This window comes from Ixodes scapularis, unplaced genomic scaffold (genome assembly GCF_016920785.2).
Source record: "Ixodes scapularis isolate PalLabHiFi unplaced genomic scaffold, ASM1692078v2 PGA_scaffold0__279_contigs__length_252992795, whole genome shotgun sequence".
Lineage (NCBI taxonomy): Eukaryota > Metazoa > Arthropoda > Arachnida > Ixodida > Ixodidae > Ixodes > Ixodes scapularis.
The window spans coordinates 60,087,399-60,115,259 of NW_024609835.1; the positions used below are offsets into that span (position 1 = coordinate 60,087,399).

Here is a 27,861-nt window from a genome sequence, read left to right on the forward strand (position 1 = left end):
GCTGTGCAACCTGTGTCGGCCATGTCTACGCTAGCACCGCCCTCTCTTTGTCGCCGTTCCAAGCGCTTGCATGTCTATACTCCGCAACTTTTCTTGGCAATGCGCTAAAAGGTACAGGCACGAGTTCCCTCTTTCATTTTGAGTACTGAATAAAGCTGTGCGCGGGCTCTCATACTCTCCCGAAAATACCAAGAAAAGTTGTCGCGGAGTATAGATTCCTTTCCTTCCACTCTCCCGGGGTGGCGGTCCCGTCGCGCGTGTCTAGTTTCCTCCGACTCCTCTGGGAGGGTCTGTGTTGTGTGCTAAACAGCTTTGCTGGTCATCCATCTTCACAAAGTGGAATGGCTCATCATTTTTTTTTTTTTTTCATAAATTAATTTTGTTTCTTGGTTGGGGGGGGGGGGGGGTTATGATTTGCTTTTTGCCGGTTTTGGCGGAACTTTTTGAGTGCTGACGTCAGGGCGGGGTGCGGGAGAATGCGTTACCAAGCAAGATCCTGCAGCATGCAAAGCTCACTGCAGGATTATCTCGAAAACGACGGCTGCTGAGAAAACATCTAAAAAGTGAAAGCCGTTTACAACTCCCTGTAACGCCGAATTAGAGCGCAGCTCCTGAGGAGGGAAGGGTACAGGGTCACGTGTTCTTGAGGGGGGGGGGGGGGGGGGGGTCACATGTCCTTGGTGGGGTCACATGACCTCGGGGGAAGGGGAGGGGGGGGTCACGCGACTCCCCAGGTCACGTGACCCTCAGAGAAATTTTTCCGTTAGATTTCGCGGGGAAATTTTCCCTCTAAATCTAGCGGGGAAATTTTTCCACTAGATTTAGCGGGAAAATTTTTCCACTAGATTTAGCGGGGGAAATTTTTCCGCTAGATCTAGCGGGAAAATTTTTCTGCTAGATTTAGCAAGGAAATTGTTCCGCTAGATTTAGCGTGGAAATTTTTCCGCTAGATATAGCGGGGAAATGTTTCCGCTAGATTTAGCGGGGAAATTTTTCTGCTAGATATAGCGGGGAAATTTTTCGACTAGATTTAGCGGGGAAATTTTTCCGCTAGATTTAGCGGGGAAATTTTTCCGCTAGATCTAGCGGGAAAATTTTTCTGCTAGATTTAGCAAGGAAATTTTTCCGCTAGATTTAGCGTGGAAATTTTTCCGCTAGATATAGCGGGGAAATGTTTCCGCTAGATTTAGCGGGGAAATTTTTCTGCTAGATATAGCGGGGAAATTTTTCGACTAGATTTAGCGGGGAAATTTTTCCGCTAGATTTAGCGGGGAAATTTTTCCGCTAGATCTAGCGGGAAAATTTTTCTGCTAGATTTAGCAAGGAAATTTTTCCGCTAGATTTAGCGTGGAAATTTTTCCGCTAGATATAGCGGGGAAATGTTTCCGCTAGATTTAGCGGGGAAATTTTTCTGCTAGATATAGCGGGGAAATTTTTCGACTAGATTCAGCGGGGAAATTTTTCCTCTAGATTTAGCGGGGAAATTTTTCCGCTAGATCTAGCGGGAAAATTTTTCTGCTAGATTTAGCAAGGAAATTTTTCCGCTAGATTTAGCGTGGAAATTTTTCCGCTAGATATAGCAGGGAAATGTTTCCGCTAGATTTAGCGGGGAAATTTTTCTGCTAGATATAGCGGGGAAATTTTTCGACTAGATTTAGCGGGGAAATTTTTCCGCTAGATTTAGCGGGGAAATTTTTCCGCTGGAAAAATTTTCTGCTATATTTAGCAGGGAAATTTTTCCGCTGGAAAAATTTTTCCGCTAAATTGAGTGGGGAAGTTTTTTTGCTAGATTTAGCAGCTAAATTTTTCCGCTACATTTAGCGGGTAAATTTTTCCGCAAAATTTGGCGGGGAAATTTTTCCGCTAAATTTAGCAGGGAAATCTTTCCGCTACATTTAGCGGGGAAATCTTTCCGCTACATTTAGCGGGGAAATTTTTCGCTAAATTTAGCAGGGAAATTTTTCCGCTAAATCTAGCGGGGAATCTTTCCACTACATTTAGCGGGGAAATTTTTCCGCTAAATTTAGCGGGGAATTTTTTCGCTAGATTTAGCAGGGAAATTTTTCCGCTAAATTTAGCGGGGAAATTTTTCCGCTACATTTAGCGGGGAAATTTTTCGCTAAATTTTCCGCTAAATTTAGCGGGGAATTTTTCGCTAGATTTAGCAGGGAAATTTTTCCGCTACATTTAGCGGGGAAATTTTTCGCTAGATCTAGCAGGGAAATATTTCCGCTAAATTTAGCGGGGAATTTTTTCGCTAGATTTAGCAGGGAAAGTTTTTCACTACATTTAGCGTAAATTTTTTCGCTAGATTTAGCGGGGAATTTTTTCGCTAGATTTAGCGGGGAAATTTTTCCGCTACATTTAGCGGGAAAATTTTTCCGCTAGATTTAGCGGGGAAATTTTTCCGCTAAATTTAGAGGGGAAATTTTTCCGCTACATTTGGCGGGGAAATTTTCCCGCTAGATTTAGCGGGGAAATTTTTCCGGAAACGGGCGCCTAAGAGCTGCGCTCTAAAACATCTCTATGGCTGCTGACATCAGGGGCGGGCAAGGCGCAGCAATGCGTCACCAAGCGAGATCCGGCAGGTGTGACGGTCACCACAGAATTAACCAGACTCGGAAAGCAAGATCTCTGCTTGGAAACTGGGGAGCCGTGGCAAACTCCTGATGTGCCTTCTTTTGTGATTGTTGTGCCATAATCAGATAAGCTCCATGATACGATGCCACCTGTGCAGCATCGGGGGCATTCGATTGTTTCTGTCTTCGGGAAGCGCCGTCCACGAACACTTCTCTCCCCCGAGAGGCAACAAGAAGCGCGGACCTTCGCGAGGACGTCCCGTCCGTTCTGAACTTGGAGCTATGCAATAAACGTATGTTATGTTTGTCACTTCGTGACTCCCCGAGTCATGACTGTGCCGGTGGTGACCGTACCGAGACATCGGATGCAAGCGGCCTTGCCAAGTTAACAATAAGGGGCCAAAGCTGGGGAAAAAGGGTTCATTCTGGGGTCTTTGTTTAGATAGGGTGCAATGCTTATTGCCGAGGTTGTATTCTTGGCGAACCGAAGTTCCCAGTTTGGAAATAAGCTCACCGTGCTGGGGTTCAAACGATTCAAACTGTATAACAAAGGTTGCTGTAACAAAGGACGGTACTCAGAGGTCGGAATTTTGTTAGTGTGAGACATTCCTTGTCTTTTTATTTTTCTTCTCTCTCGGGTGTAGAAGACTAGGAGAGGGGATGGGGGCAACAAGCCTTGTCCTATGGACGTTTTGCAGAAATATCGGTCCGAGAGTAAGTGGGTCTGGTGCTTTCTCTTCCTTTCTCTCGTGGCAGGTTGCCGCAAGAGAAAGATCAGTCGCCTGATCGAGAAGCTGCGAGGAATGTGCGTTTGTGTTGTTTTTTTGTACTGCTTAGAACTATATGCGCCCCTAAGTGACTGGCAAGTGGCTTCGACGCAGCGTCTTGGATCCTGACCAGCCATCTATGGAGGAAAGAGTTTTTTCGGACTGTTGATTGGGAACTACAGGCCCAGTTCAGGAGACCATCAGTCGGGGCCAGTGGGCACCAATCAGCAGGGGCGGAAAGGAGGATAACTTTTCCCCTCTCTACTCCCTCATCCCCCTGCCTACTCTGAGGCCCCCAGTCAGAAGGAAGATGTCTAATAAACATATTAAAATCGAATGAATGGAGTAAAGGAGAGGGGTTTTGAACAAATAAACACATAAAGCACCAACCTCAGAGTGGCGAGTTACTTCAAGGAGCCGGCAGATCCGATCAGCATCATTGGCCACGCGTTTCTAAAATCATGAGTGTTAATCCTCCTTCGTCGAAAAAGCCTAGGACTTGTGTTCCGTAAAGTGTGGAGATCGCAACCTGAGTACAAGAGCTCGCTTTTGCCCGTGGACGACAACCCGACAGCTGCAAGATGTACCACATGCGCCAGTACATTTACGATAAAATTTGATGGTATCAATGCCGTGAAAAATTATGCGTCCACGCAGAAGTACCAACAGAAGATCCGGTCTTCGAAACAACCTGCTGTGCTAACAAAATTCTTCGCACCAAAGTCATCTAGCGCTGAAGACGAGATCACCGCGGTTGAACCTGGGGCGGTATTTCACAGACACGAACTGAAGCACAAAAACAGCTACTTATCGATGGACTGTGACAGCAAGCTGATGTCAAGGGTGTTCCCAGATACAGATATTCCATCGAAATGTTGCATCAGAAGAACCAAGATAGAGCACATTGGGAAGAATATTATCACGCCCTATGCTGTGGAGTGCATCATTGATAAACTTCAACCAGGGTGCCACAACCTTCCATCTCTGTGTCGACCGACACGTCTAACAAAGGCGACTGCAAGTTCTTCCCAATTGCAGTGAGATTCTACGATGTGGATGGAGGTGGCATAACGGATGCCCTCATCGACTTTTGTGAGCAACCAGACGAGATGTCCAACAGCATTCACAAACTCTTGACAAGCAGTTTCGACAAGGTGGGTGTTTCTTTAACGCACACTTTAACATTCAGTGCAGATAACGCTTCCGTCCACTATGGAAAGCACAACTCTGTTTTCCAGAAAATGCAGCAAGAGAAGCCAAACCTGTTGAAAGCCAACTGCAACTGTCATGTTGCGCACAACGCTGCTAAGCACACACTGAAATGATTGACTTTTGATGTGGAAACGCTCGTGCTGAAGGTCTACAAAGAGTTTTCTTCTCGCGCTAAAACGGTGAAGAAATTGAGGGCGTTTTTCGAGTTCTGTGACCAAGAGTACAGCCATGTACTGAGCCATATTCCTGTTCGTTGGCTCAGCTTGCCTTTGGCTCTAGACAGACTCATTAAAAACTGGACACCCCCTTAAGTCCTACTTTTTAGCCAAGGGGAAGATGAGTGCAAAAGGACCATGTGGAAGATCATTGGTGATCAGGCTGACGGACTTTCTGACACGGTTACGCTTCCGGAGGGCTACCTTTATTTTGCTCATTCATTTCTCAGATTGTTTCATTCAGCTATTCTCACTCTCGAGAAAAGCAATCTCGAACCAACCGAGCTGTACGCGGTCAGAATGAACTTGAGTAGACAACTTGAGAATTGGACCGAGGACAAGTTCTTCGGGATTATGGCTAAGGCCCCTGAAACTCTCCTAAGTAGTGAAAAGATACAAAGAGAATCTCTGAATGTTTGGCGGGTTTGGCGGGTTTTTTCCGCCCAGGGGGCAGAGATAAAGGCGTGAAGCCTGACAAAGTCTCTGCCCCCCCAACAGTTCAACAGTAAACAGTGCAATGAATATAATCAGCAAAAAGTATACTCAGTAGAAATTAAAAAAAAGCACAGTGGAACAGGTAATTTAACATTCAACATTGTGACTTGTAAAAAATAAAAAAAACGGCACAATCAAACAACCAGCAAAAACATGTTACACAGCAAGCATGATTCGAGGCGTATAACACATGTAACGTCGTATGACACAGAAGCATCATATCATTAATATAAAAAAAAAAAAAGAATAAAACGTTAGAAGGTTACAGCCTAAAATAGGGCTGATGGCAGCAATTTAGTCTAGAAATGAATAATGATTGAATATATGCCAAGAGCCATATTTGTAGTCAAATATAAATACATAATAAAAATAACAGCTTAGCCTACATATCACACAAGTGAGAAGCTCATACCACTGCCCACGAGAAAGCTTCGGCACTGTTTTTTGAAGGCATAAAATGTTTTATTATAATCTATAGTCACGTCTGTTCTGTTTAGCATCTTAGTTATCTGATATGACAAAGAAGTGCGGCCATAATTGGTTCTTATTGAAGGCATCCTTCGTTTTGGGTCTCATAGTTGGTACGGACCTAAACTCGATTTTGGTGTGGAGTATATTCTATGTTTGTGAATCCATTGTAAGAGTTTAAAATAGTATATTTGGTCTGCCTGAAGCATATTATATTTGATGAATAGAGGTTGGGTTCTTATGTTTCTAATATCTCCTTTATAATTTTCGCACATGCGAAGAATCCTCTTCTGCAAGGTGATAAGTTTGACATAGTTCGAATTGATCGTCGTCCCCCAAACTAAGATACCGTAACTGATTTTAGAGTAGACCAAAGAATAGTACAACGTCTGTTTTAGCCAAGTGGGCAGCAAGTTTCGTATTTTATATATACTTCCCGTAACACGAGATAATTCACCTTTGAGTTTATTCACGTGAGTGTTCCATGAAAGGTCCTCGGTAAACCATACACCAAGAAATTTTTGTTCCGACACTTGCTCAAGCACAGTGTCTTCAAATTTTAAGCTTATGGGGCTGCAGTCGAGTTTATTTATTGGCTTAAAAATAATATACTTAGTTTTGATTGTATTTAGTTTTAAAGAATTTGTTTGTAACCAGTTGGATAGCTTCAATAGATAGACATTTGCAGCATTTTCTAGGCATTTTTTCGTCACTCCAGAAAAGAATACGTTGGTATCGTCTGCATACATTATAAGGTCGGGGGAACCGGATATAGTCGTTATATTATTAACATATATAAGAAAAAGAAGTGGACCTAAAATTGACCCCTGAGGGACACCATGCTGTATTTTAAGTCGATTTGACGATTCGCCGTTTATTAGTACATATTGGTAACGATCCGCAAGATACGTTTCAATTAATTTTAGAGCCACTCCGCGCACACCGTAAACTTCAAGCTTTCTAAGTAAAATATTGTGCTGCACAGTATCAAAAGCTTTACTTAAATCTAAGAAGAGACCAAGAGTAAATAATTTGTTCTCAATATTTTCTACTATTTTATCCTTTATGTTAAGAAGCGCTAGCTCCGCCGATTTTTGCTTTTGAAAGCCGTATTGGGACTTCGTTATTATATTATGCTTCTCAAAAAAACATGTTAATCTATCAGCAATGACACGCTCAAATACTTTAGAAAAAACTGGAAAAACTGAGATAGGTCTTTAGTTATTAATGTTTGTCTCACCCCCTCCTTTATACACTGGAGTAACCCTGGCTATTTTTAGCTCGTCAGGGAAATCACCGGACTGAAGCATCTTATTTACTATATTCGATAGAACTGGACTAACTATGGTCACAGTGTACTTAATAGGTAGGGTTTTTATTTCATCTACTCCAGCGGCGACGTCATTTTTTAGGTTTCTGATTATTTTATCAATTTCAAATGGTGTCATTGGAGTAAGCATAATCGACCCAATTTGGTTTCCCGCGTCAATACAGTCATCTATGTTGGAAGCCCTCCCAGTGTACGCACCCATGCTAATAAAATGTCTATTCATTTCATCGCCAAGTTCTTTCCCAGTGACACGTTTATTATCTATTAGTATTTCTTTCAGATTACATCGTGCCTGTTCCCTGTTCGTGAGTTTGTTTACTGTGTCCCACACTTTTCTATGGTCATTGTGTATGCGTAGAAGTTCTTTTTGATAGTATTCGCATTTTGCTTTTTTTAGGTCGGCATTAAGTTTGTTTCTGCATTTCTTGAACTCGATAAGCAGCCGCGGATCACGATGCTGAATGAAGGCATGATACTTGGCATTTTTTTGCCTTATTCTTCCATACAGGTCTCTAGTCATCCAAGGCTTTCTTAATTTTTTACATTTCACTCTACGTTCCTGAAGAGGGAAAGCTGCATTATAGTACTGTCTGACTTTCATCAGGAATATTCTATAGTGTACGACAGGGTCCTCACATACTTGGAGAAATGGTTTGATTTCGAAAATTTCCCATTCAAGAAGCTTGCCGAGCTTGAGTTGCGTAAGGGCGTACTTGGCATATTAGCGGTGGTCAGCACGGGGGAGCTGTTCAGCATCGATTTCCAAGAGCACGGCGATGAGCTATATAATGAATTCTGCCTTCTCAAGGACGCGTTTTCTGGGCTTTTGAGAAAGGATGTAACATCAAGCATACAGTGCCTTAGTTTCTTGAAAGAGGTTAAATGTCCTAATTTGCAAAACCTCATGGAACGTGTATTTGCTATAACCTGCAGCAATGCCTTCGTAGAACGGGTATTCAGTGTTATGGTCAATCTGTGGACAGATGAGGGGAACAGACTAGGTGTCCCAATGGTCAAAGCAGAGCTCTGCATCAGGCATAAGCTCCTGTACAGCTGTGAAGTGTTTGTGGGGATGGCAAAACAAAACAAACAGCTCTTCTGTGCAACTAGGTCCAATGCTAAGTACACATATAAAACGCGAAAATAGGCTGACCAGTCCCATATGATGTTATTTGTCATGTTTTCATTTTCATCCTTTTTGTCCTGCTTTAGTAGTAACTTGTGTTCATGATGTTCCTGTTTCAGTTAACCCAATTTAGGATTCCTTCTGTATTTTCTTGAGTTGGTTGTTGTTGCTGCCAGTGTTGTTTTGTTTGTTGTTTATTTTGCATTAGTTATTTTAAGACTTGTGTAGAAATATAATATGATAGATGTGTAGCAACATCAACCTTGTCCCACTTTAATAATTTTATATGTTGTATATTGTATTATATTATGCTGTATCATGTTTACTTTGTCTATACATATACAGACGCCTGTGAAAATTAACACATTACTACAAAAGCAAAAAAACAAGCATGAATCATTGCAGTATTGTCGCATTTCTTTATAAAAGTACCGAGTTTTCAGATAAATCAGATAAAATCCGTAAAGCAGTCGCCAGTAAAATTTCACCCATTCGGGTTTATACGGAAAACTCAGAATTTCGTGTACCATAAAAGAAAGCTTGGAAAAACTATGAATGTATGGTAAAAACTTCCAAGGACACCTAAGCACTTCTTATGAGTTGTGAATGCGAAAGCATGAATGTCGTTCTTCCGCTCCCTTAATTGACCTGCGATGTGGTTGTCCACTGGCGTGGACGGCAACATTTGGCTACTGCAGAGGCTGCGGCCGCTGCCGATATAGATGCCTCAGGCACTACTATGCTACTCGGTGCCGAGAGGAGCAGAAGCGGCTGCTGCCCCTGACTCCCCTCCGGCAATGCCCGACATAAGAGCGGCAGCCGAGTGCGCTCTCGTGAAGCGACCGCCAATGGCTATCTAGGGGCCTTTTGCTCAGCCAGTGGGAGAATGAGCATTTCTTTCATGTTTTTTTTGTGCTTACAAACGCCGCCGGCGTTAAAATAAACTCTGAAGCAGAACCCTGACGTTTTTACTTTGGTTCAAAGTCATCGCTACCCCCCCCCTCTCCCATGCAAGGTCGGTGGCCGGTTTGTTTTTCATTTGAGAAAGGTGGCAACCTTAGCTGTCCATCTGTTCTGCCGGGCAGTCGCATCCTTGGCCATGTTCCAAAATTTACTCAATCTTACTCCAGGATAAGGATTTTGTGCCTATGCGTTAAAAAACCGAACCGCGTCCAGCGTGGCTTTGTGTTATCACGTGACATGACCCGCAGGAGTAGGTTGGATTTATTTGGGTAAGATTTCAAACACAGCCCTTCCCTTTCCCATTTTTGGGGCCTGAATAGCAGCAGAGGCCTTGAGCAATTGACCGATAGTCAACAGAGCGTGTGAGCAGCTGTCCAAACCCACGTTATGATCATGCTCAAGGCCCCTGTGAACGACACGGGCGATCTTTGACGGAGGGAACTTTCCCCATGGCAAAAAAAACTTACAAATGCAGACCGCCGCACGATTTATGTCGGAGTCGTGTTGCCTGACGATTTCTGAAGTGTCCTGTTTGGACAGGCCTTCAAACGGCAGTTGTTACTCGGAAAAGGTCCATTCAGGGAAGGCAAAGATATGCGTGCGTAGCTCCGACTGCTTTGGCCCAAAAACCTTCCAGTGGGTAGTATAGCCTTGCCAGCAGCACCGATAAACGGGCAACAGATGCCCAACGGGATGAACGTACATGTCCAAGAGAGGGTCCCCTGGGGATGATGGTGACCTTGTGAAGGGGGTGTGCGTCCTTGGAGTAGTGTGCCACCAGGGCATGGCCCCCCTCGTGATAGGCCGTGATCAGGTTGGCCTCTTCGTCCGGGATGCGGGACTTGCGCTCCGGCCCTACCCATTGGGACATAAAAGACGACACAAACACAATTGAAAAAAAAATGGAATCAGACTAGAGGGCTATGTCTGAACCACCACTCGCTAACGCCTCTAAAGCAGAAGTTCTTACACTTTAGGCAGTGCAGAAGCCTACAGCCCCTGTAAACAGTAGTGCACATTACTAAAAGTGTTTGGCACGTAAGTAGTTGTGTATCAATGGGTGGTTCAGACCTGCTAAAATAGTGCTTAACCTTGGGAAAGCCTCTTCATCTCAGGGCAAAAAGAGTGAAACAAATGTGGGAGCCTCAGGAGCCCATGAGGGTGCTCTGGGGGAACCCAGGGTTCCAGGAACCCAGTTTGAGGACCCATGTTCTAAAACGGTCCCTTCGGCACAAATTTTGATGTTCTCTTTACACCTTTTTCAAACACTATATGCTAAACAAAATAGTGCAACGTTCTTGCCCACCTTTACACGTCATTATCTGTTCCTTCATACTTCGACAAGTGAGGACCTCTCTCTTTATCTTTGCACTACAAAGGTCATGAATAAAAAGGCACCACAGGATTCAAACTACTTGTTCTTTGTATGTGGCATATTTAACACCATTATCCCAACAAATTTATATCCTTTTGAAGCAAACCAATGCCAATTCACCAGATGACTGAACAAAATTAAGAGAATATAGTGCTTAACCTGGAAGGTCTCTATCTCGGGGCAAAAAAAGTAAAAGAAATTAGGGAGCCTAAGGAACCCATGAGGGTGCTCTGGAGAAACCCAGGGTTCCACGAACCCAGTTTGAGGAGCGAGATTAACGATATGTTCTAATTTGCTTTCGAACGAAGCCATCTGGTCAAGTAGAAACTATGCTTGCAGACAACTTTCTGTGGCTATGCAGTCAAAGCTACTTGTGCACCATGAGCACCGATCAAAGCTGCACACTTTTGAAATGCCAAAGAAAGTTGTACGGGAGCATGGCGAGTGCCACATAAGTGGGACGCGACCATACACGGCCTTCTGTGGCTAGTGATGAGGGAGGCCACGCACCCATCAGAACCTTGTCCCTGGCATTCTCGAGGTAGCTCATGGAGACGGCTTCGGCGGCATCGATGGCGGCCCGCAGCGCGGCCTGGTTCACCAGATTCTCGAGGTCGGCGCCCGTGAAGCCCGTGGTTCCCCGGGCCAGCATGTCCACCGAGACGTCATTGGCCATCTTGACCTTGCCCAGGTACAGCTGCAAGATCTCCTTGCGCCCCACCAGGTCCGGCACGGGCACCTGGACCTCCACGTCGAAGCGCCCCGGCCGCAGCAGCGCCCTGCGGGGAGCGCAGGTTGCCCAGTGCTCACGGGGAGCATCTACGAGCAAGTAGAAGTGCCCTGCCACTACTGTGCCTGAAACGCGTCCTTGACCGGTGTGTTCAGAGTCCTAACCCGCTCACACATCTGAGCTGGTCCCAAAGTGGCAACAAGTGATGTCGCAAGAACCAGAGTCTCATTTCGTCGTATGCTATGATCCTGGCAAAAAGTATGAGAAAATGCAAGTGTCGCTGTCGTCGCATAGTCCCGACTCCAGGCTGCCGAAGCTTTTGAGGACTTTCAAGCTGGAGAGCAACCCGCAGCAGGGCAGGCATCTGCCTCACCCACCATCGCTGCCGTTACGCTGTCAGGACAGCGGCAGGCGACAACACAAACTCTTAGGACGTCATCGGGCAGAAATCAAGGAACGTTCCTTTAGGACACGGTGAACACGAGATTCGGAGACGCGTTGCAGGCGCTGGTGCCAAGCAGCAATAGATCCTTTTCAAAGGGTCGTGCCATCTAGTACCTAACTGCTGCGCCAATTACTCGAGTTGGCCATTGTTTGGGCGCGTGCTCCGAGCATGTACTGGACCCGAGGGCTGCGTCGGTTGTTAACTCGGCTCGGTCTGTGCCAAGAACGAGTGCTGCATCAATGTTCGGTGAGGGCTCGGATCCAATCGCGTGCTTTGTGCCCAAGAAATGGCGACCACAAATATACCTTTATGGGGTTACAAAAAGAATCTAGAGCAGCACTATTCCAATTTTTCGATGATACAACGATGCAATTTAGCGACGTAGCGAAATCGGGGGTGAATTTGCCATGTAGGCACAGTCAAACCTTGCGAAAAGGTTAGGAAATTGTTTATGTTCTCAAACGACCAAGAGAGAAACAGGCATTAACATGACCAGTGCAAGCTTACTGAAAAACAAATGCCCGACAAACTAAAAGTAATTGTCTACATACTAACTTCATCGGACCTCACAAACTTTAGGGCATGCACATACGTCCACAACACTTGATTCACGAAAAAGGAGGACTAGAGAAAACGGTGACTTGAGAGTATATTATGCTAACTATGAGTAAGCTAGCCTATTCTTTGTAACAATGTTTGGATCCAGTACATCCACCTCAGGTATTAAAAATGACCTGCTTCCATACCTAAATATTGTGTTCAACTCGTGTGTACCAAGCATGTATACAGCAGTATGCTCAAGAGACGGTATCGGCAGCTAAATAGAACCCTTATGAGATAAATAAAGCCCTTACAAACAACTGGACAACATTTGAACTTCTGGAAAAAAGAGTGGCATTACAGCATAAGCACTGCATAAAGATTGTTCCTACTAAAAGAACTCTACCTCTGCTCAACTTATACAATACAATCAGATCACTTTTTATCAGTTCTAAATCCCATTTCATTGAAAGCAACCTAGCCTTATACACAATAAATGTAATGTTCTATTAGACGCCACGTTTGCACTCACTTGTCAAGGTCATCTCGACGGTTAGTCGCTCCAAGTACAATCACTCCTTCATTCTGCCTGAACCTAGATGGCACAAAGGAAGGAAGATCAAGAGTGAGAAAGGTCTTCAATCAAAGTCAGAATGAAACCAGAGCAAGGAGGAAGGTAGAAATCATACCCGTCCATCTCTGTGAGCAGCTGATTGATGGTCTGATTCGCATAAGGGTGCAGCACCGAGTTCGTTCGTTTTGCGCCGACGGAGTCGATTTCATCTATGAACACCACGCAGGGGGCCCGCATCTTGGCCGTACCTGAAAGCGACAAATTTGCTTTTTTTTCATTGGTTTTTCAATAACAAAACATTGAACAGTGCCACAGATCCAACTCAGGCACCACACTAATTTCAATATCCAATCTGTTATTCAAAGCTCCTGTTTATCAGTAGTATGTACTATACTCCTATGCAATTTGAACATTTTAGAATTACCACACACCTATAACAGTTTAAAGATGAGCAAGCTACATTCTTCTTGTGTCTCATGCACAGCAAACAAAATTTTCCAAAAACAGTTCCTCACAATGAAAAGAATTCATAAAAAACAATATTTTGAGGGACGTAACGAGAATTATTTGCCAATAGGGGAGAAATTTTCGAATTTAGTTACAATCCTTCGACAAACTCGAAATAAGGAAAATGATTCCCCCTACGGCATTAACGCTGATAAAACTCGAATTATGTTGTGTTGACCCAAATGTCAACGACTGCAGGATGCAGCCGCACTCGACAAGCAGCAAACTTCATCTAAAACAGTGCAAGCAAACATAGGTCAGCCTCACTCACTGAAAAGGTCCCTGACACGCCTGGCTCCCTGGCCCACCAAGATCTCGTCGAACTCGGGGCCCGCCGCGTGGAAGAAAGGCACGTTGGCCTCTCCAGCCACTGCGCGTGCCAGAAGGGTCTTGCCCGTCCCCGGGGGACCCACCAGAAGCACTCCTGCAGAGGGAACGCTTTCATTTCACACTGCTCTGCACCAACCACAGCAGCTTTGTTACGACATGAGCACATCTCTCAAGATCAAACATGCCCATCTTGTCAGTTTTTTTCTTGTTGTTTTTTAAAGGGCAAGACTTTACATGAATTTTATGAAGACAAACTTCAGCCCACAGACAACGATAAACAAGAAACTTCGTCGTTCAAACTGTGGCTTACTTACCCTTGGGCAGTTTGCCACCAAGAGAAGAGAACTTTTCTGGATTCCTCAGGAACTCCACGATCTCCTGAAGCTCCTGCTTAGCTTCGTCCACCTGAGGGATGAAGTGCAGTTTGAGATTGAAATCTCTTCGGAAGATTCCACTGCCGAAGCACTTACCCCCTTGACGTCGTCGAAAGTGACTTCAATGTCTTCGGGCAGGACCTCGTTCGTTGTGCCTATTAGCACTCGCCTGAAGGGGCCCCCTGGAACGAGGCACGGGCAATGCAGGACCTCTTCAAGGAGGCCATCCACACACACAGTCCGCAGAATGGACTGGATTTGGGGCTAACACCTTTCTATCGGCGAATCTCGGCGTACTGAATCTAGTAGCTTCTGTTGCTTTCCTCTTCTATTGATGTTCTAGTCTTACAAAGATTGTAGCGCAGTGTTGTAAACTAATGAGAGCGTAGCTCGAGTTTCCAGTGCTTGTTTTGCATGATAAATGGTTTATAGCAGAAGCAGTGTCAGTGCCATCTGCTCCCATAGCTCCAATCCTATCATGTGAAATCTCAACCCCCTCCATGTACATACAGTCGCCACCCGATTTTTCGGACGCCGATGATTCGGACTTGTTCAATATTTCAGACCTAAAGGAGGAACGTGACCTACCAGATCGAAATAGCACATATTTACGACCACTGTTTCGGACAGCTTGAAGTTCGAAAGTTGCATCTTTCAAACAAAATTGTCGCAAGTGATCAGCAGGAAACACTACAGAGGAGCCGTCATTTTAAATTTTATGTTGGCTGCACGTGATTGGCTTGGTTCTGCAGCACTACTTGGGTACTAAGTCCTACTACTAGGTGATGCGATGCTACTGCTTTTTCTTTCCTCAGCTGCGCGTCATTATTATCATTGTTACCGTTTTGCTTTGTTCATTCGCCATTCTGCAGTCGTGGACTTGCGCCTCTCGTCTCATCTCGATGAATCATGTTTTCGGACTACGCTGGCTTGGACGTCATGGCCCCATCTGTTCTCCCGACGCGACTAAGTGTCGCTTAGAAACGCAGGAAGTACTTGACCATAACGCTAGAAAAGAAGGCAGCGATTCTCAAGCTAATACAAAGTGGCCGAATGTAAGCGGAGGCATAACCTGAAGCAAGGAACACAGGCGTAACCTGAAGCAAGGAGCGCAGGCGTGACCTGAAGCAAGGCACTATTGACGACTTTTTTAAGCCCGCTTAGATGTAATGAGGGCAAGTCTTTAGGGGCGAAGCTCCTTAGGGTCTAGCCTTGTCCGTCCGGTGTCCGTGCTCACATAGATTGCACTGCCTCCAGGATCGGCCCACTTTAAAAAAAAAATGTACGCCCGCACGGGGGTTCAAACTCAGGACCCCTTGCTTATGAGGCAGACGTCTTAACCACTATGCTACACTCCAACTTTACATGTAACCACTCAACGTCTATACAGGAGAGGGTGCTATGGTCAAATGCATATATAATCGCGTTAAACTTTGCATGCATTGGCTCAACGTTTATAGACGAGAAGGCGCTGCGGTCAAATGCTCAACTGTGTATATAACCACAATCCATACCACACATTCTCTTTCTGACATGGACCGTTGACTTAAGCAGTGGAGATGCGTTCCCACGGCTTCTAGCGGATCCAAGCTGATCCGTTAGAAGAACCACTGGCTCTGCATTTCATCAATCATCATCAATCATCAATGTTTATTCACGTAAAGATGTACAAAGAAATGTCTGATTAGTCATCTGGATCCATAGCCTACATTCACCGACCATAAAGCAGTAATAATGAAGTCGAAACGCTACCTATGAGCAATAAACTCAGCGTTACCTATAAGCAATAAAAAAGAAATCAGCACCATCAGCACTACCTACGAACAATAAAATCAGCATCATCAGCTTTACGAGAGCTTCGCCCCAATCAACATCATTCACCACGTGGAGATGCGGCCTCTTTTTGATGTGCCGATATTTCAGACTGCTCTTCTACTCGGACGTTTTTTTGGTCCCTGCGAAGTCCGAAAAATCGGTCGGCGACTGTACTACATTTATTAATCCTTACTTCTAACTTCTAAGCATTGTCAAGCAAGGAATCACATATGTTTGTGGCAGGCTGCAGAAAACACAATTTTCCTTAAGCTAAAAACGAAAACATCAAATGTTTAAAAAAAATAAAGTAATCCACATTCTTAGATAGTAACTACTATCAATATTTCCCTTCAATTTCTTTTTATGTTCCTAAGAAATAAAAAATAACAAAACAAGTCAATGTACATTAATAAAATTTGAAGACACTCGCTCCAACAAAGCAAACAAAACTATAGGTCATTGCCTAAAAAAAGCACAAAGTTCAATAACTTTGTTTCAAAGGTAAATCTAGCATAAATAGACATCACCAAATAATTGTAGATGAAAACTTGCATTTTCTGCCACTTGGTAAATTTCGTAGCATCAGAGAATGGATAATTGGGCAAGTTGGTACGCATTCATCTTGAAATAGCACAACTAGACATGAATGAAGAGTTCATATCTAGCAGACACTTTGTCCATGCAGCATTCATGTCGCCCAGACTCTCAGTTCATTCATGCCTATATTCCGTCTCACTAAAACCGTGCAGCACAGCCAAAGCCACAGGGGAGAGTGTGTCCCAACCTCCAGCCTTTCTCCTGTTCCTCTTTTCCCTCCTCTTGAAAAGGTAGGGACACACTCTCTCCCCTGTGGCTTTGGCTGTACTGCACGGTTTTAGTGAGACGGAGTGGGGGTGGCACTGTTTCAAGAGGTGTCTGTAGAACAGTCCACCTAATCCAATCACTGCTTTTCACGGAAATGAGTAAATTACACTATCTCAGCTACAGAGCTAAAATATTTACATTTTCGTTTGGTTAAGCACATCAACAAGGGCTCTTCAATCTGCTTGTAAGCAGAACAGCACCAAACGCAGCAAAGCACCTTTTCAAAAGTACCATCATAGAAAATGAGAAATGAAAAAACGAGTGTCCTGGTACCAGAAAGCTCACCCATGAAGGAGAAAAGGATGGCCAGAATCAGGATGATGCCCAGCAGGTCTCGAAAGATGTTGAAAATGCGCAGCTTTGTGTTGGGGCGTGTTTTGGGGTCAGATGCCAGGTAGCCTTCGGCAAATGCCACCTTTGGAGAGAAGCAGTCGTTTCAAAACCCAGACAAAAGATGGTAGTTCCGACGTCTCTTCCACTAGAAAAAGCCCAGGGTTCAGCACTGCAGTAAAACCTAGTTAGAGAGGGCCACACTGTTGTGCGAAAAGACTGTCGGTAACTCATCAAAAGATCTCCGACACTCACACATACTACTAGTAAGCCTTGTGTATAAAGGACAACGCCTAGGACGACCTCGGGGACGACGCCCAGGACAACTCCAAGGTTGACGTCTAGGACGACCTTAGGGACGACGTCTAGGATGACTTCAAGGACGACGTCTAGGATAACCTCGGGGACAACGTCTAGGACGACCTCAAGGATGACTTCTAGGACAACCTCTCGGATGACCCTCTCAGGCGACCCCTAGACGTTGTAAAAATAACAGCTTCACTGGTCCTCCATCTTCACGTAAAGTAAAAGGGCTCTACAATTTTTCTATTTTTTTTTTGGGGATTCTCAATTTTCTGTTATTCAGGCTGATTTCACTGCAAGTCTAATTTTTTTAGTAAAAGTAAAGAATATCTTGACACATAAAAACTCACCTCTATCAAATGATATTTTCTATGCTGCATTTGGCATTATGGCTTCGAAATTCAGAGGTTTTCAGATAAATACAAATTAGCGAAAATTTTACCAACGACTGTTTATCGGAGTTTTCCGGATTTATCCGAAAACATAAAATCCTACTTATAACGCTTCGTGCTTATCATACGTGACAGTGCTTCCAAACGGACAACAAATTCGAACACGGGTCAAAGTTTTTGGTTTCCTATTATCCTGTTCTTTTGCTTTGTGTGATGCCAAAAATTGTTCTCAAGCAAACTGTTTCCACCACAAGAGGAGCAAACTCCTCAAGCTTCAATTGTAAGACTTGACTGATAACAACCGCCAGCATAGTTTCGAACACTGCCGTCCAGTTCTGAGGTGAATAGAACGAACACATGGTGACAATAAGTAGTGACCAATTAACTGACCTAAATGTCACATCACTGTCCTCAAAGGTCGCTGATTCCCTGATTCGAGACTTCAGAGGTGTTTGATTCTAGATAGTATTACACACCCAGCAAACATCCAAGGGAGAATTTCAACATACTAGTCTTAGGTTAGAGAAGAACTCTCCAGGTATCACTGCATTTTGGTTTTGACTGATTATGAATTTTTGACACCAGCTGCTGTTTGTCAGGGTTTATCCGGGGCCTAGCTATATATCCCACGATCATTAAAATATTGCTCCACATTACATATGCCAACATCCCACAGTAGTTGAAAAAAAAAAAGAGACAAACTTACTCTGAGCCTCTGCTGCTCTTCACTGGTGAGATTCTCATCTGTCAAAAGCGATTTGAGTTTTTCATTCTGCTCCACTTCTGTGTAGACTTTTTGCTTGTCCTGTTAAATGAAGTAAGGACAACTTCAAACAAAGAAGCAGTTGGCTATGGCGGTTTTTCAAATGAATTGACCACAGTCCAAACAAGCTATAGTCGGTTACAAGTCAAGAAGGTAGGAGAAGCTCCTCCCACAAGTGTGATGCGCCCGTTTCAAATCTCTCCGCAGTCGAAAGAAGAGTTCACTGGAAACACTCCTTGTTCCGCTTCAATGGATTCCCACTTGTCTCCGATCCCACTTTTTAAGAAAGCGACCTTTGTATTCATCGGAGAGGGAACCGAGCCCCTGAAAGCAGCCTTTGTATCCATCGGGGGGGAAGCTAATCCCCGAAAGTCGTATTTGTTTCCGTCGGTGGGGGAGAACTCTAATCTCCCTCTCGTGGCTTCCACAATGCTAAGTCAAAGTCGAAAGATAAAGCAAATATGTACAGAAAGGCAAGACCCTCCTCGCGCGTTGTCCGCGACGTCACGGAAACAGTGGGACGCTACTGGATGCAAAGGTGGCGGAGGGATATCTGATTCCCTTTGAGGGGCATTTGCCGCTACCTTCTTAACCTGTAACTGACTAAAGCAACACCGTAAAATCCCGACTGAACGCCCAACCCCGAGACCACCCATCCCGTCTGTCTCGCAAAAAACTTTGCAGGTGAGAAATGCTGAAACGTTTTCCACTTGAAACTTCACAGGACGTTTGACATTACTTCGCGTGAAACCATGCTGTCACGTGGCAATAGTGATTCATTTTAACCGCTGTTTTCCACTCCTGCAATGGCCTCAACTGAGGTTGAAATATGCACAAATAAATGGCGTCATGGGACACTGGGACGGCTTTATGTATTTGTAAAGCCCTCGCAATGTGCCCTTCAGAGGCCTCCTTACTATGCCTCCAAAAGGAAGAGCATGAAGAAGCCCCATAAATGGCATGCATTCAGAGTGCCTTCGGGAAATGCCAAAAGGACGGCCTATCTTTTAATCTGAAGTTCATTTAACTTGGAGCATTTCACTGTCTTCATGAACTTTGAATTATTGAGAGTCGATAGTAGAGGTACTCATTTGCGTGCACCGACCACCAGCATGCTTCCAGGAAAAAGCACCCCAGAACGTGAGTTTACAGTTTCCAAGATCTGTAGTATAGGTCCTCATCACAAGAGTTTGTGGCAGGTTACAAAATCTGCGGTATCTGTTTCTGCAACCTGCGAGTTTGTACCGGTTTATCACACCGTGAAACAGGAACCCTTGCAGGGTCTACAATCTGCGGTATTGGCTCCTGTGTCATGTGGGTTCCTAGCGGGTTCCGCCACCTTTATCTCTCATTTTTTATTTGCCGTTGCATGCCCGAATATCGCCCACCTGATCCTTTCCAACATTTATCTCTTCACCAGGGGTGCATGTTCAACCGGGATTTCATGGTAATTTTGCAGTGGCAATGCCAAGCTACTTTTCTGACTCTAGAAGCGAGATTGTAGATAAAAGATTGCACATTCACCTTGTCCTTCCTTGTGCGAAGTGCCAGGAATCTCTCGTTGAGGTCTGGAGCTTTCAAGCTAAGAGCAGAGGCGGAATCCATAGTCCTGGGACTCTTCGTCTTGAAGCCCCGGACCTGATGTACTTGCACTTGAAATAAATTGGAATGCGCGACGTGAGCTCCTGTAACCTGCATTGCTTCCAATACACCGCCAACACATCACCAACAATGCACTTGCTCCAATGCTGCAGAGAGCCTTCACTCATGAGCAAGCTTGACCGAAACCCTTTTCTCATGTTGTTCCTAAACACAATTTTCTCATCTACAAACGAGACACCAGATGCATATGCTTTACCGAAGCTTCAATGTTACCTTGGTGAGAAGGTAACTATAGTGCTGTCATGATATTGTGCAAGGGTTATGCTGAATTAAAGCGACGACAGTCTACAAAAGTCAACACATCCTTTGTTAATGCAAGCAGACTAAAGACACCATGTGTGCAAGCGCGTCAGCCTTACAGACTGCCTTTCCAGGGCACAAGCACTTGCAAATATTGAGTGTATGAACTAATGCTGGCAGCCTTTGCTTACGTCAAGTCAAAACAAAGCATGCCCTCAAATTCAAAACTGTCCTGGGCAGTGCTCCGGACGGTATTTTTGAACAGACCTTAAAGGGGCCCTGCAATCACATTTAAGCGTCTACCTTTTTTGAGGTTTCCACATCCCCTGAGGTTTGGGCAAGCCAGCGGGCAAGGAGAGAGTAACTACCTAAATATCAGTGCATCATATTTTAACCGGACGACACGGAAAACTCCTCCACCTACGAGGGCGATTCGCGGTACCGAAAGCGCAAGATATGTGACGTTTTTGGTCCTGGCCTTACTACTGATCAGAGCTGCTAAAAGCTTTTTTTAGTCGAAACACAAAATATAAGTGGCGCGAATCATTTCGATTATTAATGAAAGTAGTTTTTGCTCAGTAATTTAGATCAGAAAAGAAACAAATGCAGTTTATAAAGTATAGAAACAAGAAATTACCCGTCAACATACCCGCCACCAAGCGGTGGAAAACGCGGCGCATGCTAGAAAGGGGCAGTGGGATCAGGCACCAACAAGTGGTGAGCGTAAAAAAATCCCGGATGTATGCGGCGGGCTGCAGTCGAGTATTTGACTGGTTAGCGTTCTGAAGGCCTTCGGCTGCTTCGGCGAGCAGGTTTAGCGGTATGACAGAGCGAAGTGGCTCCCGTTCTGACTGATCTTTACCCCGTGTTTGGTGTCGTTTGTGGCCAATGAAGTGTCATGCCGAATTAGTGTTTAATCACGCAGCAAATGCAATGCGAGCCGCCCTGGTCGCCCACTTCATACAGCCTATCCTGCACATGCTTTAGTGGCGCCCTTTTAAGCCGTTGACACAGAGTGCGGCAGCCGTGAGCACTCGCTGAGCTCACTACCCCTCCCCTAGTTCACGGCCACTCAAGCGACCAAGGACGTCATGAGGGAGGTTATTTTTTGCTTGTTTTTGTAACTTTAATTTGCCTATAACTTTTACAATAAAGCAAAATTCAAGAAAAGTTTCATTACGTTACTACGTTCAGTGCGCTCAGGTTCTGTGCAAATTAAAAACCAGTAAAAAAGTCCTTGCAGGGCCCCTTTAAGTAACTCAGGATGAACGAAAGTGGAACTATTGGACTTTTGCCTTGTCTTTCCAGTATGTTGTGTCTCTAGCCCTTCAAAGCAGATCTGTCCAGCAACCAGAGTAAGTTTGCCACGAGGCAAACTTTTCATTCAAACCAAAGTGCATTAAACCATTTAATTATTTTAATATATTCTCTGCAGAATGGCCATTATAGTTATTCGGAGCCCCAATAAGTAAAAAAACGAATATGTAAAAATCCCACGAAGAAGTTAAAAACCTTTCTACCTTGACTGTTCCATACATGTAAAAGACATACTGTGCCTGTCGACACCTTTTCAAGCTCAATCCAGTGCCAATAAACAAGTCAAACTTGTTCATGCCAAGGTAATTCTGTATGCAGAATTAGTAAAAGCATCTGCATATCAACCTTTAATATTAGTAGAACCTTGCTCCAATGTACACAAAATTTTGAAATTTAGAAAAGGTACTTTCAGTTAAAGGGTGCTGTTTGTGAGCTTAACCTAACAAACCAGGACGTTATATATTCCCAGTCTCTTTTAGGATTTAAAGGATGCCACACTTTCATCCCCTAATAAGACATTTTCTGGAAAAACCCAATGCTCACTTATTGCTTTAATGTAAATGTGTTATAGGGCTGGCTTTGGAAATACAGTAATCCCTCGTTATAACAAAGTCAATGTGACAGCAAAAATATTTGATAAAAGCGATAGAGTCGTAAAAACTGCGCCAGCAGCCTTGAAGGTGGACGGGAACACTGTGGAACACCCTGACTGTATATTTAATCAAACAAACCTTGGTTATAAACAACTCACAGAAGCTTTACCAAGAAAAAGAATATATTGAGTGGAATTTGCCAATAATTTCATCCAGGAATCAGTTCTCTTCAAACTGTTCCAGGCATAGCAAGATCACCGTCACCGCCGCTGCACTCCACTTTGTTCCGAAGCAGCTGCAGGATGTTTTGTGTCTCCGCAGTCATCGGCATTTCCCGAGGTGCGTCTTTGAAATTGCTTTGTGTTTATCCTGGTCGCACGCAACGACTACGATCACAGCACCCGTGGCACGAGCAACAACAGAAACGTCTGCATCGACAAGCACGAGTGAATCCAAGTTATCCTTGGTAGCTTCGGCAGCGTGTTTTCACAAACTCCTGCAGGGATCATTGCAGCTCTGGGAATGGTGCGCTGGCGCGGCAAGCATGCTTCGGGTTGTGGGCACGCTTTTTCATGCATGACAAACTTCTCAATCTCGTCCGGTATGCCTTGCTTGTTCTGCAAAATGGTGGACAGCGTCAAACAGCCGATGCCGGAATGTCGAATCCTTTGGAGATTTCGGACTTGGGACGGCCACTTTTCTGAACCTCGTAGATGTAAGCGACTTTCGGTAAACGCTCCCACTCTCCCATACAACGCACGTGTGTGTGTAGTACGGCATAAGCGCACCCACACAGACGCGCGCATTGGGTGCTCCCGAAAGGACGATCTCCGGGCTCCATCGCCCCCTTGACCTGATCCTAAGGGCAGCGTCGGCCGCGGACGCTGTGGGTAGCGTCAGAAAGTGGACGCTGCTCTTGTTGCTACCTGCCAGCGTTGGTCCATCGGCATCAGAAGCAGCAGTCAGCGTTCCATCACCCGTCTGCTCCGTTTCGTTGTTTGCTGTTTGCCTCGGTGGAGAAGGAAAAAGGAATGCGAGGGCCTCCATGCGCCTCCGTGTAGGCTCGCGTGCTTCTGGCATCCCGGCCTTTGTAATAAGCATGGTCGGCCACCGATACACTTCGGATAACCCGATTCAAAATGAGTGCAGTTCGGTCAGGACCACGTTGAACTTCGATAAAAGCGATAATTCGAATTAAGCGATTTCGTTATAACGAGAGAGTGCTGTATATTTATTACAAAAAAATACAAATTGGTAAATTTAGCGGAAAAGTTTTCGACCAAAATATTGTTTTTTGGCTCAGTCCATATATATGTGTGTGCAAATTTAAGACGATTAACAAACACACACTTACGCACATAAACACCGACTGAGGAAAAACACATTCTGCATATTTCTGACTTAATAAAAAAGGATTAAGGCAGTGGTTCTCAAATGGGGGTCACGAAGGCCTCCTATGGGTCGTCGAAGCCCCTGACCATCAGTCAGGCTAAACAATAAACATTTGTTTTTTATTATTATTGATGCTGGGTGTCTCAAGAAGGTATAGACTGAGTAGGGTTGATTATTCTCCGTTTTCAGAGCTTCAAGTTTTGGTTTTCACGCATTCAGTTTTCTTTATTTACCTTTTTCTGTCATTGTAATCATTCCTTTCCCCCGGTAGATGGGGTCCCCCATCACTTCTGCCGATCCAGAAGTCCCCGAAATATCACTGGTTGAGAACCACTGAATTGATAGGTTAAGAATTTTTCCCTTAATTAGCGCCCATCAGTCTGCAGAGATCACCGATGCCATCATGGGACTTCAATGTGGAGCCCAAGTTCGTCTGCTTCTTGCATTAGCGGTTGCGACGACGTCAGAACGCCCAGCTCTTATTGGCCAGTTAAAGGAAATAGTGAGTAGACCTCAAGGCCTCTAGCATTGAGGTCTACCATTATCCTTTCAGCAAAAGCCAATCAGGGCTCGGCGTCATTCTGACATCTTCGCAACTCCTGTGCAAGAAGAACTTGACTTGCTCTCTGCATAGTGACACTTCATTTGTTTAAAAATTTACAAAATATATTTAAACGAAACTGAACTGTACGGACCAGTTTCCTTGAGGTGATGCGGCAAGTGAACGGCTGACAGCCGGAGATAAAGTCGGCTTTGGATACTTACGTGGCCTCATCAGTGGCGAGAAGAGATTGGAGGAATGAGCACTCAGAAACAAGCAGGACAAAAGAGGGGCCCCAGTCCTTAGCTGGTCTTTGGAAAAACCTGAGGAGAAAGGTGAGATTTGTTTCCATCACACTTTGAAGAGCTATAACACACTACTTGACCTACTGGTAATTTCATATCCGGGCACAAAGTAACAGCTAACGTTACTCATAGACGCAAAAATAGTCATACGGTTGCTAACCTAATTGTTTGGTCATATCCGTCCTCGAGGTAACCCACCCCTGCAGAGTACTTGGCGTACTCAGTACTCCTTTCATTTATACTGAGTCAGAGTCACACAACACACCAACACATCTCTCTCACGTCACGAAGCGGAGATAGAGCTTTGTCCGCATTTCCAGTCTGGGGTGTGGGCACAAAACACCTGTCGAGCCAGGCATCACTATGTTGTTTTTGCAGAAACCAGCAAAAACCCGCCTTTTTGTCAAAACGCCGAGGAGTTGTGTAGACTGGGTGCGGCGGCGAAAGAGTTGGGCAAGGCATAAAGACAGTGACATAGCCACGATTTTATTTCGGGAAAGGGAGGGGGGGGGTAGGGGGGTGGGGGTTCAATGGCATGAATCCTCCACTCCCCTCCCTCCAACCGCCCCCCATTACGAAGCAGGGTGACCTCGGCAGTATGGATGCTCACGCAAAGATTAGCGAGGTGTTGTTAAGATAAAACGGGCATTGCTGCATTGTCATTTTTGAAAACGGAGCAGGCTTCATTTACAGGAATACAGGTGTGGTGGCTCACTGTTCTTCTCTGGTTGTAGTTGCAGCCCACCAACTTTTAAAAGGTTCCTCGCAGCACACAACTCACCCCTCCCCCTTCAGCTTTTTGAAGTAGCACTGCATTACCAACGTGTGAAGGCCAGAGAAAACACAAGGATGGCTATAGAGTATAGACCAGTGTTTGCTCTGTTCCATGGGCACCGCCATGTTCGTTTATGCTGACACAATGACACGGTAAAGGGGGCAAGGGGGGGCTGCAGTTTTTGCAAGAATTCTTCTTTTTTTTTAGATACCTTCGCACATATCGTAGTGCAAGAGCGTCGGAAAGGCATAATCACGAAGCTCCAAGAACAACACCAATGCCAAGAGTGCTGTAAAGAGCAAAAACCTTGTTTTATGCGCAGCCCCTCTCTTCAAAAGAGCCTGTGCTTCAGATTATTATTTCACAATCCTATCGCTGGAGGCTAGGACTTCGGACACTGGTCTATAGGCAACCTGCAATGCTGTTTGGTTGGGCGCTATCTAGCGACTGAAGCAAGAAATACTGGGTAGGCCAGGAAGCCGCAATCGCATAACATGCAAATACATCGGAAGCTGCAGCCTGGCGGGCCCATCGGGACGTGACTATGCATCACCGGAGTGCGCTTTTACGCCGAAGAAGTATCAGGCCTTCCGCTGCATCATGCTCCAATATGTGTGCGTTGCGCTCATATACGTAGCAGATGTCAAAGCAGTCGGCACGCAATGGGAGGCTTATTGTTTACCCTTTGCCAGGTTACACCTAAGCAGGGTATAACCTTGGGCTCTCACTCTACCGGTGTCGCCTGGCTGTTACCGGCAGGCTATATTGTCACAAAAAATTAAGCAGCAAAAAAAAGAGAAAAAATCATGACGCTGAACATTTGGTGCAACCGTCCTCGCACAAACACTAGGGGCCCATATATATGGCGAGGGCAATTCTGAACAATCACAAAACCAAAATCTATTAAAGGTTTAACAAATTCTTGCTACAGAACATGATGCCGAAGGAAAGAGTCATTTTTGCTAGGCCGCTTTATCTAGCAGTGTGGTCCAAAGGCAGCAGCGGCATATCCTCGGCGCGATGAGAAGTCGTCAGTCCGAATTCGTTGTTCCGTCACTTGGAGAAATGACGTCACACACAAACACGCAAACATACTCGCCAAACGTGGAAACGAACTCCAATGTCCTTGCGCCTATGCGTAGTGAGAACATGAAGGCTCTTGGGAGTTTCTGATGTTCCGTGCAACAAAAAGATTGATCTAATAACGAATTGGATCGGATGCCACCTCGACATGCAAAAGCAGAAAGCAAGACGGACTTCATTGCATCCGTGAGCGACCATCGAGACGGGTGTCTCGATGGAGAAAAATTTCATGAGGTGAGGGAAACTTCGCCAAAAATAGGGAAATTTTAGATGTCCAATAAAAGAGGGAGAAACATGAAATGCCCGTCACGTCTGCGCAACAGGCGGTCGCCCTTTGTCCAGAGGCTCTATTCCCAAAACGTCTGTTATCTCCTCAAGATCCTAGAGACTCTGCACGTAACAACGGCGGAAGCTGAGCACTCATTCTTTTCACTAGAACGGTTGAAAACATACCTGAGAGTGTCCACTTCCAATGAGCGACTGCTCGGTCTAATGCTTTTGAATGTTCACCACGACATTGAAGTTCAAGTGATGGACATCCTGGATATTCTTTGCCGTGAACGCAGGTGAGTGAATCTTAATATGTAGGCACTTGGCATAAATGAAATCATCAAGAGAGCCTGTAAATTGCTTTCTGAGATAACTATACTTCGTTTCAGCTTCCGTCCGAGCGCAGCCAAAGGCTGTGGGACGGTTCGCAACTTTGAGAAGAGCATTCCTACGCACCACAAAGTAGTTCACAAAAGTAATTTCTTTTAAAGTAACTGTTTTGTGCGTACAAACTGCACAATGTTCCAGATGTGTACTGCTGAGAAAGATTTGCAACAAAAGGAATCAAAACTCTAAAGTTTACGTTTTTATTACTATATGTAAATGCATGTGGTTTGGTGAAAACATGTATATCCGTTGGCAACACGGCTGCAGCGCGCGGTTTTTCTGTGTGATTTCGTTCCCGTAATCGCCCAATCATGTGCTTCGCTGCTTTCCTCACCGAGTCGCTTCAAAACGCCCTTTCGCAAAGGCACGTTTAGGCGTCAGGCCCGAGAAGTCCTGACGAATGTCTACTTTCGAATTCGGCTGGAGACTCCGGCCGCGTCGCACCGCGAATGCGTTGTAAACAAGCAAAGCGTCCGGGCCACTACAATTCCCTGATACGCGGCGAAATCAGGGCACCCCTTTACCTGCCGATCACATTGAACGCCGAGAAGCTGGTGGAAAGGACTGCGCCTTGAGCCCTGGTGTATCCAAACAATACAAGGATACATCAACGGCCGGTCATCGGGGACCTTGCAATGTGTACTTAGAACTCGAAACTATGCCGAACAGGTGGAAAGCTCGGACACAGATGCCAGCGGCCAGCCTACGTACTGACATCCCCTGTGACTAAGTTTCAGAACGTGAAAGGGCACGTTTTAAACCTGTAGCAGACGGTATCGTTGATACACCCGTAGCAGAC

At 45.0% G+C, this 27,861-nt stretch overlaps 1 protein-coding gene across 5 annotated transcripts in view; it reads right to left on the bottom strand.

Annotated features, from left to right (window-relative positions):
- LOC115318916 (ATP-dependent zinc metalloprotease YME1L) overlaps window positions 1–27,861 on the bottom strand; it is a 48,379-nt gene that overhangs the window by 13,254 nt on the left and 7,264 nt on the right. For 3 of the 5 annotated variants that reach the window (XR_003918358.4, XM_029978650.4, XM_029978652.4), the window contains exons 4-14: window positions 24,467–24,565; window positions 20,022–20,149; window positions 18,441–18,539; window positions 16,983–17,124; window positions 14,127–14,212; window positions 13,971–14,061; window positions 13,598–13,750; window positions 12,935–13,067; window positions 12,778–12,840; window positions 11,041–11,309; window positions 9,859–10,010 (exon numbers count right to left, since the gene is read on the bottom strand). Coding sequence is in view for 4 of the 5 variants with exons in the window: in XM_029978650.4 (XP_029834510.1) it covers window positions 9,859–10,010; window positions 11,041–11,309; window positions 12,778–12,840; window positions 12,935–13,067; window positions 13,598–13,750; window positions 13,971–14,061; window positions 14,127–14,212; window positions 16,983–17,124; window positions 18,441–18,539; window positions 20,022–20,149; window positions 24,467–24,565 (1,415 nt within the window). In the remaining variant the exon portion in view is untranslated. The remainder of the gene's footprint in view (window positions 1–9,858; window positions 10,011–11,040; window positions 11,310–12,777; window positions 12,841–12,934; window positions 13,068–13,597; window positions 13,751–13,970; window positions 14,062–14,126; window positions 14,213–16,982; window positions 17,125–18,440; window positions 18,540–20,021; window positions 20,150–24,466; window positions 24,566–27,861) is intronic. The other 2 variants (XM_029978651.4, XM_040499162.2) reach the window with 1 other exon arrangement.